An 11500-nucleotide genomic window follows, 5' to 3' on the forward strand; every position below is an offset into this window, starting at 1 on the left:
TGTTTCCCATCAGGCATTTTTGGAAGTTTATTTGGTCTCCACTCTTCCTCTGTGGTGAAGAGACCAGGAGGGACAGAAAACCCACCAGGAAAGGAATCATTAAAGGTAATTTTACAATTTTATAATTTCATTTCCTCCTCGAAGTTTACCTGGGACTCCCAAATATGTAATTTTTTCTGTAGCCTTGCCCAATGCAAAATAGGAACTGGGGCACGTGTTTTCAGTCCTGTGGTATTTGCTGACGGGGAGTGTTTATAAGGCTCATCTTTCCTCACAGACTTGGGGACCAGAGCTTTGTTTCCTTCACATCCTTCACAACCTTCAGCTGCAGCTCCAGCCAGAGGTTCCCAGGAAACGGTGAGAACTCCTTTCTTCTTCACCCAGCTGTCAGATCAAGCTAAGGGAAATTGAATGTGATTGATTTGAGAGTGGATTGGAATAGTTTTGGGATATTTTCCTCAGTTGATATCCTCCTAAGGCTCAGCACATGATGTACAATGGGAATTTTCCTGGGGTTGTAAGCTGTGTCACCAGGCAATAACAATCCTTTTATTGGGCCAGAATTGATGTTTCTGGGCTGGGAGTTGTTGTTGCCAGACTCCTGTTTATGGCTGCTGGTCCAGAGTCCCTCCTGACAGGAATCATTGGAGATTCTCAGTGAAGGATCTGGGGCTCAGTGCCAGCCCTGGAGCTCCAGAGGGGACACCAAGGGACATCAGCCCTGTGCCCCTGTGCTCAGGTGAGACCCCACCTGCAGAACCTCCTGCCCTGGGGTCTCCAGCATCTCCTGGAGCTGCTGCAGGGCTGGAGCCAGGCTGGGACACCTGGGGCTCACCTGGGCAGGAGCAGGATCCAGGGACACCTCAGAGCCCTGCCAGGAGCTGAAGGGGCTCCAGGAGAGCTGCAGAGGGACTGGGGACAGGGGTGGAGGGACAGGACACAGGGAAGGGATGGATCTTGTGGATGGGTGGGATTTTGGGCAGGAATTGCTCCTGGGGAGGGACTGGCAGAGCTGAGGCTGCCCCTGATCCCTGCAGTGCCCAGGGCCAGGCTGGACACTGGGGCTGGAGCCCTGGGACAGTGGGAGGGGTCCCTGCCATGGCTGGGTGGCACTGGGTGGGATTTAATGTCCCTTCCAACCCAAACTGTTCCATGGTTCTGCAATTCCCTGATGCCCTGAACATTTGGAGCTGGAATATTTTCATTTCTGAGGTGCTCAGGCACTCGCTGCTGTTGTTGGTAAACTGACTTTATTTGTGATTAATTTTTCAATAAAATTTTGAGATGGGGGACGGGTGCTCTCCCACATCTAGAAAGTGAATAATTTCTGTGCAAATTGTTGACTGTTCTCATCAACAATCTGAATCAGGAACTTCTCCCTCAAAGCAGGAAAAACTTTTCTGATTTGGAGGTTTTAATTGTGATGAATGGAAAAGAAGGCACAAGTCCCACTGCTCTCCCCCAGTCTGAGCTGGTGCTTTGATGTTTGAAAGTTCAGTTTCAGGTTTATGAAGTGTGGTGATGAATGTCATGTTTCTGTGACAGCAACTTTCAGAAAGAAAATGAATCTTTCTGTTGGAAATTCCAGCTAATCCTGCCTGAAATGTAAGAGTGTAATGAAACACTAATGGGATATTCCATATTTTAGAGCTCGTTTCCAACCTAGATTATTCTGTAATTTCTGTCCAATAATAATTGGCTTTTCCCTGAGCCTTGTGCCCCTCTCTGAGCACAGCAGGAGCTGCTGCCTGCCCTGGACACTCTCCAGACACTTTGTTGTAGCTCTGGTCCCATCAGGAGCTGGCTGCAGATCCAAAGGGCACTGGGGGATTTGGGATGCTCAGAACAGCAGGAGCTGCAATAGGAACTGGTTTGCACAGGAACACTCTCTGCTCTCAAGGAATCAGGAGGGTTATTCCCCTTTCATTACAAAAAGAGTGGCTTAGGAGAAAAAAACAGCTCAAACCATTTAATTTTGTGTTTTTCACCTGCATTCTGCCTCCCACTGTAGTTAAAATGGGCTTTGAAAACAATATTCACCATCCCTTTCTTGAAGAGATCCTATTTCTGTTAATTTGTTTTACTCTCCAGTGTAAAAAACTCTGGAAGTGCATCTCAGTAACTGGAATTAAAGTTTTGATGCACCCATATTTGGCAAAGGTGTTTGGTGTTTCATGGAGAGTTCTGGGGATATTTAGAACAAATGCAGGATAAAAATCCATTTATCTATTGGACATACAGCAGCAATGATCTCCACTCCCAGCAGACAGAGCTGTGGCACTGAATCCAGGAGGAATTCTGCCTGAGATTGTTCACAAACTCAGACTGTGAGAGCTCAGGTGGATACCAGAGCTGGGACTAGAACTGGAGCAGTCAGATACTAGAATTAGAATTAGAATTGGAATTATTAGAATAATTAGAATTAGAATTAGAATTAGAATTAGAATTAGAATTAGAATTAGAATTAGAATTAGAATTAGAATTAGAATTACAGCTAGGACTGGGGCTAGAACTGGAGCAGTCAGGCAGGTGCTGACACCAGCCCTGCTCTGAGCTCTGGCTCTGCTGTCTCTCATTCAGAGATGATGGAGACAAGATCAGCCAAACCCTTCAGCTCCCCTTGGGTCCATCCACAAACCTTTTTTGATGGAACTGCTGCTGAGGCTTTGTGGGGTGGAACTTGATGCCCATTGATCCTTTAGTGCCCTGGTCAGGGGGAATTGTGGAACCACTGAGGACCAGCCCAGACTCACTCACACAATTCCCTCTTATTTAATTGTTAATATTTATATTCTTTATACTTTTGATTCAATAACCAAACACTTGTGACCTGCACTGCAAGATTTTTTATTTAGCTAAAAACTACTACTTGAAATGATGAAGAAGGAAGAAGAAGGAGGAAAGAGACAATGCCCAAGAATGTTCATCTTGTCTCATACCTATTACTAGATTCTAAAACTTTAAATTTAATTTTTTTTAAATTCTAACTACACACTTGTGGTTTTAATTTTATCACTCAAATTTGGAAGGTTTCTTTAAGGCTTCAAGTCCAAAGCAGTGTTCCTTTGGGGTTAGTGTCAGAAAGCACAGAAAGTACAAAACTCCCAGGCTTTTGGGTTTCAACACCTTCCCTAAAAATGCCTTGGGGTGAGAATCCCAAGTGGATCAAAATCACGGCTCCAGCTCCAGCACAAAGCTGAGATTCCACTTTTCTGGAGCCCCAGAGTTCCCAGGATGGGAGGATGTTCCTCAGCTCACTGGGACTGATTTTGTGTCCTTGTCACCCTGATTTTGGAGCACATTCAGCCAACCTCAGCCAAGTTTAATAAGGTTTTGTTTTGTTTTTTTTTTCCCTACAGATGTCTCATCTCCTCTGTGCCTTACTGTCCTTGCTTTCCTTTGCTGCCCTGCTGGAAAGTGCCCAGTGGAAACTGCAGGAAAATGGTAAGGAAGTCTCAGATTTTTGGAATTATTATTGTTAATTTAATTTAATTTGTTGTAATTTGTTAACTCCAGCATCCTAGGCCAAGGCTGTATGTTTATTTGTATGACAATAATTATTGGAACTAATTGAAAAATATTTAAAAGTACTAAAATGTCATCCAACAGCATATTTGCAATATTTGCATTAGCAACTGTTTTATTTCCTATTTCTTCTCCTTGTGTTCAAAGTCTCAGTCTCAGCCTGGATGCAAAAACTGACTTAGGGAACAGCCCTAAAAATACAAGGGAAGAATTAACTGTGAACAAGAAAATATGTTTCTGAATATATATAAACTAGAAATAGTTTATCAATTTCTCTGGTAAAGAACTTAAATGTCAATCCATTTGTAAAAATGCAGGGTAGGTAATAAACAATTCTTTTGAATAATTTATCTGAAAATTGGGCTAAATTCAGATTGTCCACTCTTTCAATGACTTTCCCCCATATCTTTACATTAAAAAGAATATTTATCATTTATCCTGGTGGTTCCCTGGGGGGGATTTAGTGCTGAGAACAGCAAATGTTTGTCAACACGGAGAGCAAACTTTGAGTTTGAAAATTCACCTTGCCTGTGTCCATGGGGAGTTTGGGAGATTCCAACCTTCCTAGGGCTGAGTGTTTCTTAGATCCCACATTTGACAATTTCTCTGTGTGGTGACTGGGATTGGGCAGAGCTGAGGAACTGAAGGGAGGGGCTCAGCCCAAGCTGCCCTGTCCCTGTCCTGTCCTTGTCCCTGACTGTCCCTGTCCCTGTCCCTGTCCCTGTCCTGTCCTTGTCCCTGTCCCTGTACCTGTCCCTGTCCTTGTCCCTGTCCCTGTCCTTGTCCCTGACTGTCCCTACCTGTCCCTGTCCTTGTCCCTGACTGTCCCTGACTGTCCCTGTCCTTGTCCTTGTCCCTGCCTGTCCCTGACTATCCCTGTCCTTGTCCCTGTCCTTGTCCCTGTCCCTGACCTTGTCCCTGACTGTCCCTGTCCTTGTCCTTGTCCCTGTCCCTGTCCCTGTCCCTGTCCTTGTCCCTGTCCCTGTCCCTGACTGTCCCTGTCCCTGTCTGTCCCTGTCCTTGTCCCTGTCCCTGTCTGTCCTTGTCCCTGTCCCTGTCCCTGTCCCTGTCCCTGACTGTCCCTGTCCCTGTCCCTGTCCTTGTCCCTGTCCCTGTCCTTGTCCCTGACTGTCCCTGACTGTCCCTGTCTGTCCCTGTCCCTGTCCCTGTCCCTGTCCTTGTCCCTGTCCCTGTCCCTGTCCCTGTCCCTGTCCCTGACTGTCCCTAACTGTCCCTGTCCCTGTCCCTGTCCCTGTGTCCCTGTCCCTGTCCCTGACTGTCCCTGTCCCTGACTGTCCCCCTGTCCCTCCCTGTCCCTGATTGTGTCCCCTGTCCCTGTCCCTGACTGTCCCCATGTCCCTGTCCCTGTCCCTGACTGTCCCAGTGTCCCTGTCCCTGCCTGTCCCTGTCCCTGTCCCTGTCTGTCCCTGTCCCCGTCCCTGATTTCCCTTTGCCACTCCCAGTGATTGTCATCGAGTCCCAGTGGGATGCCGAGGCCCCGGCCAGCACTGTGCAGCTCACCTGTGACAGCTCAGAGGAACAGGTCTACTGGGAGAAGGACTCAGAGTGGAAGCAGGAAGGGAAGACTCTGACTGCTGCAGTGAAGGAGTTCCCAGATGCTGGGAATTACAGCTGCCTGAGCCAGCAGAGCCACCGAGTGCTCAGCTCCCACCTGCTCCTCATCGCCAAAATCAACTCCCAGGGCCACATGCTGAGGTGGATCCTGAAAAGCTTCAAAGGTACAAAAATGCTGGGCTTGTCCCACCCAGCTTTGTGCAGGCTCTGGGAAATGTCCCTGCTAAGGGACTTCCTTCCAAAGCTTTGCTGCCAGGGGCAGAGCAGCACAGGAATTGGTGCCGTGGGATTTATTTGGGATTTATTTGGGATTTTCTGGGCTGACAGGGTGAGGGGTGGGAGGAGATGGTTTGGAAAGCCAGGGCTATGTGATGGGACCCAGGGAAGGGCTGGAGGTGTGCCAGGGGAGGTCAAGGGTGGATTTTGGGGAAGGTTCTGCCCAGGGAATGCCAGAGCCCCAGGGATGCCCAGGCTGGGACTGTTGGGTTGGACTCCACCATCCTTGAGGGTCAGGAGATTCCAGGATTCTGGGATTTGACAGAAACAGGCCTGACCCAGGTTTGTAGTGCTGCCATTTGGGCCTCTCCATTCAGGACTCACCCTGGGACAAGCCTGGGATGTTTTGCATTTTCTGCATGAACCTCACTCATCTGAGTTTGATATCTGAGTCCCTCCTGCTACTGCCAGGGAATTTATCAATTCCTTCTCTCTGCCCTGGCCATTGTGGCAAAGAAGAGTAAATAACTCCTGGTTTCTTTCTCTCCCTGCCTAGGGTCCAGTGAGACATTTTTGAAGTGTGAGGCAAAGAACTACTCTGGAATTTTCACATGTTCCTGGATGACAGAAAATACCAGCCCAAATGTGAAGTTCACCATCAGAAGCCTGAAAGGGTAAGACTTGCACTTCCCTTCACAGCCTCCCAGAGCCCTTGGGCTGCTCTGTGTAGAATTTCAGCTCTTAGGGACATGCAGGTGGGGGTGATCTCTTTTCCAAGTCTGAGCATCCCCAAAATGTTTTGAGTCATTACTGGGACAAAGTTCATTTAATGAGGGAAATTGCTCAGAAATGAATAAAGCCTTGAAAAAGGAATGAGTCCCAGCAGGCTGGAGAAGCCCCTGAGTAACTTGAGCAATAGCAGAACAGAGAGGAAGTGGAGCCAGAAGGCAGCAGAGCTCCCAGTGCAGAATGGAGTGGGAGGCTGCCCCACTGCAGAGCACGTGGCCCCTGCCCTGCCTTCCACAGGAGCCCTGCAGAACCTGCAGGGAAATGGGAGCTGGGAGCCCTGGGGGGATTCCCTGCCTCCCACTGCTCTGGGGGCTCCAGCAAAGGTCACTGCTAGAGGAGACACAGCTGCCCAGGGGCTCAGCTGGCTGAGAGCAAGCACAGAGTCAGCCTCAGCTGCTGCTCTGGCAGCTCTTGGTGTTGTTTCCCATAGAAACTTCTCAGCCCTCACTTCTTCAGCAAGGTTTGGGAGAGGGCAAAGCACAAAGGGGGAAACTGGAGCTTGCCATGGGATGGTGGGAATGAGAAATGAGATCCTGGTTTAGGTTTAAATATTAATTCCTTGAGCTGAGGCTGTGATTTGATTAATGACATGAACACATCCCACAGGGCTGGGAATGTGACAGCTCCCACTGACCCTTTCCTGCAGCAAAGTGCAGGGAAACCAGAACATTTCCCCAGTTGTGGTTATGGCAGCACATTCCCAGCACAGAGCAGCATTCCCAGCACAATCCAGCATTCCCAGCACAATCCAGCATTCCCAGCACAATCCAGCATTCCCAGCACAAACCAGCATTCCCAGTACAATCCAGCATTCCCAGAGCCTGTCCCCCCTCCCAGCCCCCAGGGGAACGTGTCCTGCAGCAGCCCCGTGGCTGTCACCAAGGGGGCCCTGAGCACCTACACAGCCCAGTGCCACCTGGAGAGCTTCTGTCCCTTTGCTGAGGAGCACCAGCCCGTCCACATCTTCCTGGAGGTGATTGACCTGGTGGAGTATGAGAACTACAGCACCAGCTTCTTCATCAGGGACATCAGTGAGTACCCGAGGGGGGCTGTCAGGGCTCTGCCAGCCCTGGGAGCCCCTGCCCTGGCTCTGAAAATGCCACCAAGCCCCAGGAACAGGCTGGGAGAGGATGGGGAAGTGAAGCAGCAGCAGCATCTTCCTGGCTTGTGACCTCCAGTGGCCCAAGCTCCTGAGTGTCCCCAGAGGATGGACAAGGGTGGGAAGGGCTCTGTGGGACAAGGCAGAGGATAAATAACCAGCAGAGCATTGCAGCAGTTCTGTCTGAGAACTGCTCCCCTCTCCCATTCCCACGTGGGCAGCCAGGGCAGGCTCATGGAAAGGGACAGGAACAATAACTCTGAGCTGGCACAGGAACATGAGGCACATCCCAATGAAACAGAGGTTTTCCTAAATGCATTCCTGGCCAGACATGCTGAAGATATTCCTGTGTGTCCAGCAGAGCCCTCTGCAACCCTCCAGGCCAAATAAAGAAGGATCTTGTCCAGACTGAGCCCAGGAATGTGCTTAATTCTCCATAAAAAAACACCCAAGGCAGTTACTACTACTCTCCTCTCTCCCCGGAGTCCCAAAGCTCATTCCCATAAAACCAGCAGCAGTAACACACCAGTACTGACATTAAATTGTTAATATGAATTAATTCTCTGTGTTTTCTCTTGCAGTAAAGCCTGACCCCCCCCAGTGCCAGTATGTGGCCACCAATGGAACAGTGACCTGGACATATCCCAGAACCTGGAGCACCCCAAACTCCTACTTCCCTTTGACTTTCAAGGTCAAAGTTAAAAGACCAAGGAAACACAGATACCAGGTAGAAACACAACACTTGAGGCACAATTTTCTTGCCTGAATAGTATAAATAATTAAAGTTTTGTATGCAAGAATAATGAAGTAAAATTTTAAAAAAATTAAAAATATGATGCTGAGCCCCAAAAGCAGCAAATTCTATCCTGGCAGGAAAAGCCTTTTCCAGGTCCATGAGCAGGAAGATCCCTGAGGTAACTGAGGACAGAAAATCCTGTCCAGCATTGCATAGCTGTGTTTACTAATTCATTAGGAGGCTGAGGAGGGCCTCATGTGGGAAAATCCCAATTTCCAAACCCAGAACCCCAGGATCTGTGACACAAATTTCCTTGTATGTTGTTCACAGCTCAGACTTTACAGGTGAATTGGAAAGAAGAGATCAGTCACTCACCTGGAAGCATTTCTATGGAGAGTCTGGTCTTTCCTCCTCAATTCCCAATTAATTTATGGGATTAATTAACTGTGTCAGGGTTCAATCTCCAATGTGTGTCCAAACTGGACACACAACTTGGCTTGGAAAAGAACTGGGAAAACCACAGAGCCCCAGAGCTGCCCTTCCCCACCCAGCTCTGAGGAAAGCAGACACATGGATTGCTTATCCCAGTTCTCCAGGGGATCAAACCAAAGGGAATGTTCCTGCTGGGAATGATCCAGCCAGGACCAGCAGATGGGGCTCAGTCCCTGATTTCAGCAGTGTTGGCTCCTCCACCCTTCAGGAGGAAATTCCAGGGCTGGGGATGCTCCCTGTGCCACCACAGCCCCCAGTGGGGATTTCAGATACTGAGCAGGAGCAGCTGCTGGGTTTTAGGGTTCCTGCTCTGGGAGAAGGAGGAAAAGGAAAAAAAAACAGCTAAACAAACAATCCCATTGTTTAATGAGGATTTAGATTTGGGGTTTGGGTCATTTAGAACACCAAGCTCAGTGGGGTTGGGTCATTTAGAACACCAAGCTCAGGGGGTTTGGGAAATTTAGAACACCAGGCTCAGTGGGTTTGGATCTCTTTGGACACCTCTCAGTGGGTTTGGGTCATTTACAGCACCAAGCTGAGTGGATTTGGGTTATTTAGAACACTCCTCTCAGTGGGTTTGGGTTATTTACATCCTCTGTGGGTTTGGATCCTTTTGGGACACCTCTCAGTGGGTTTGGATCCCTTTGGGCACCCCTCTCAGTGGGTTTGGGTTATTTAGAACACCTCTCTCAGTAGGTTTGGATCCCTTTGGACACCCCTCTCAGTGGGTTTGGGAAATTTAGAACATCTTTCTCTGTGGGTTTGGGTCCCTTTGGGACCCTCTCAGAGGGTTTGGGTTATTTAGAACACCTCTCTCAGTGGGTTTGGGTTATTTAGAACACCTTTCTCAGTGGGTTTGGGTCACTTTGGGACACCTCTCAGTGGGTTTGGGTTATTTAGAACACCTCTCTCAGAGGGTTTGGGTTATTTAGAACACCTCTCTCAGAGGGTTTGGGTTATTTAGAACACCTCTCTCAGAGGGTTTGGGTTATTTAGAACACCTTTCTCAGTGGGTTTGGGTCCCTTTGGACACCTCTCTGTGGGTTTGGGTCTCTTTGGCCATCTCTCTCAGTGGGTTTTGGTCACTTTGGGACACCTCTCAGTGGGTTTGGGTTATTTAGAACACCTCTCTCAGTGGGTTTGGGACCCTCTCAGTGGCACCTGAGCTCTCCATGTCCCTGCTGAGCTCAGCTTGTCCCAGCCCAGCACTGGGCGCAGCTGCAGCTTTGGCACAGCAGGCTGGGCTGGGGCTCAGTGCCCTCCCTGCTGCTGGGTGCTGCCCTGTGCCCCGTGCCCTGTTCCCTGTGCCCTGTGCCCCGTGCCCCGTGCCCTGAGGCAGCTGTCCTGTCCCCAGGTGCTCGACACTGAGGAGCAGTCCCTGCAGCTGGCAGCCCCCGGGCCGGCAGAGGTGTGGCTGCAGGCCCGGGACTGCTGCTACCTGTCCTCCTGGAGCGAGTGGTCCTCGCCCTGCAGGTAAGGACACACCTGGGAGGGGCAGCAGCTCCTGCCCTGGGGGAACGGGAGAATCCTGATGTCAGTCGATGTGTAAATGGAATTTCTGACATGTTATTTACAGATAACCAGCGCTCCTAGAGAAAGCAAAGAATGAATTAGCACAAGGACAGAAGAACAATTAGAAGGGAAGTTTCCATTTGAGATTCTTAAGAAGCCATAACTTATTTTTTTATTGCAACACTTGAATGTGGTGCTGATTTTGGCAGCTCCTAAATTCCCCAGATTCAAGTTAACGCTTTTAGCATCCATTTTATGTTACATTAACCTGGTTTTGACAGGTTGCTGGCAGCTATTACTGTATGTCCTGCATATTATTATACTGCCTTAATTTATTTCTTATTTATTTGTTATTTATTTATATTTATATTTATTTATATATTTATATATTTATATATTTATATATTTATATATTTATATATTTATATATTCAGTATTATATTTTTATTTATTTATTTATGTATTTATTTATGTATGTATGTATTTATTTATTTATTTATTGAGACTTGCAAGGCCAGTGGATGGCAGCTGCTGTTCAAACCACTGCATGTGATAATTTATTTGGAGAGTCCCTGAGAGAACTGCTCAGATATTCCATTATTTAATGGTTTAATTATTTGTATTTATTTCTGTGGGTCTGTGCAAGCACACAGAGCCTTGGCTGCCTGAGCAGCTGGGTGTGGTGTGTCCAGCCATCCTCATCCTCCAGGATATTGGAGTAAAGAAAGAATTTGTTTCTTTAATATTTATTTGTATTTATTTTTGTGGGTCCGTGCAAGCACACAAAGCCTTGGCTGCCTGAGCAGCTGGGTGTGTCCAGGCCACCCTCATCCTCCAGGATATTGCAGTAAAAGGAATTGCAGAGCCTGGGGGTGTTTGCCCTGTGTCAGCTCTCTGTGCCCACAGCTGCTGATGCCCAGCTGAGAACAGTCCCTGAGAGGTGCATGGAGCTGACTGGGAGCACTGGGAGCACTGGGAGCACTGGGAGCACTGGGAGCACTGGTGTGGAGGCAGCTCTGAGCCTCCTCTCCTCCCTCAGGAACATTTCAGGATCTGGGAGCCAGGAGCTGCATTTATCACCTTCCCTCCTTCCACTCCTGGACCCTTTTTCTGTGATCCAGGGAATTTCCATGTGCCCAGGGACCCCCCAAGGGTCCCAGGGCAGCTGGAATTGCACCCCCAGTGCATCAAATCCCCCTGGGAACTGGGCTGATGGGAACATTGATGATCCCATGAAATCAGACTTTTGGAACAGAGATTTTTATAGCCCAGGTGTTCCCCAGCTGTGTTGGTGCATTCACAGAACCTCAGGGAAATCCTCCTGCTCTGGGCTCTGGGAGGAAGCAGAAGCACGAGTTGAAAACTTATTTTTCATGGCATCTTGGAGTTGTTTGGGTTGAAAGGACCTTAAAGCTCAAGTGTTCCAGCCCTGCCATGGGCAGGGACACCTCCCCTGTCCCAGGTGCTCAGAGCTCCCTCCAGCCTGGCCCTGGGCACTGCCAGGGATGGGTCCTTTGTCAAACACTGAGCCTTGACTCCCAGAAAGGCAAAATACT

The 11500-nt window shown here is 48.7% G+C and overlaps 1 protein-coding gene across 1 annotated transcript; it reads left to right on the forward strand.

The window, feature by feature from the left end:
- The first annotated feature begins 281 nt into the window (after positions 1-281).
- On the forward strand, positions 282-9909 carry IL12B (interleukin 12B). Its single transcript, XM_056502459.1, has 7 exons — positions 282-357; positions 3360-3444; positions 4989-5264; positions 5873-5990; positions 6943-7136; positions 7786-7931; positions 9787-9909. Exons 2-7 carry the CDS (start codon positions 3360-3362, stop codon positions 9907-9909), a joined length of 942 nt encoding a protein of 313 aa, XP_056358434.1. The 5' UTR covers positions 282-357.
- Positions 9910-11500: the final 1591 nt, after the last annotated feature.

Source organism: Oenanthe melanoleuca, chromosome 13 (assembly GCF_029582105.1).
Source record: "Oenanthe melanoleuca isolate GR-GAL-2019-014 chromosome 13, OMel1.0, whole genome shotgun sequence".
Taxonomy (NCBI): domain Eukaryota; kingdom Metazoa; phylum Chordata; class Aves; order Passeriformes; family Muscicapidae; genus Oenanthe; species Oenanthe melanoleuca.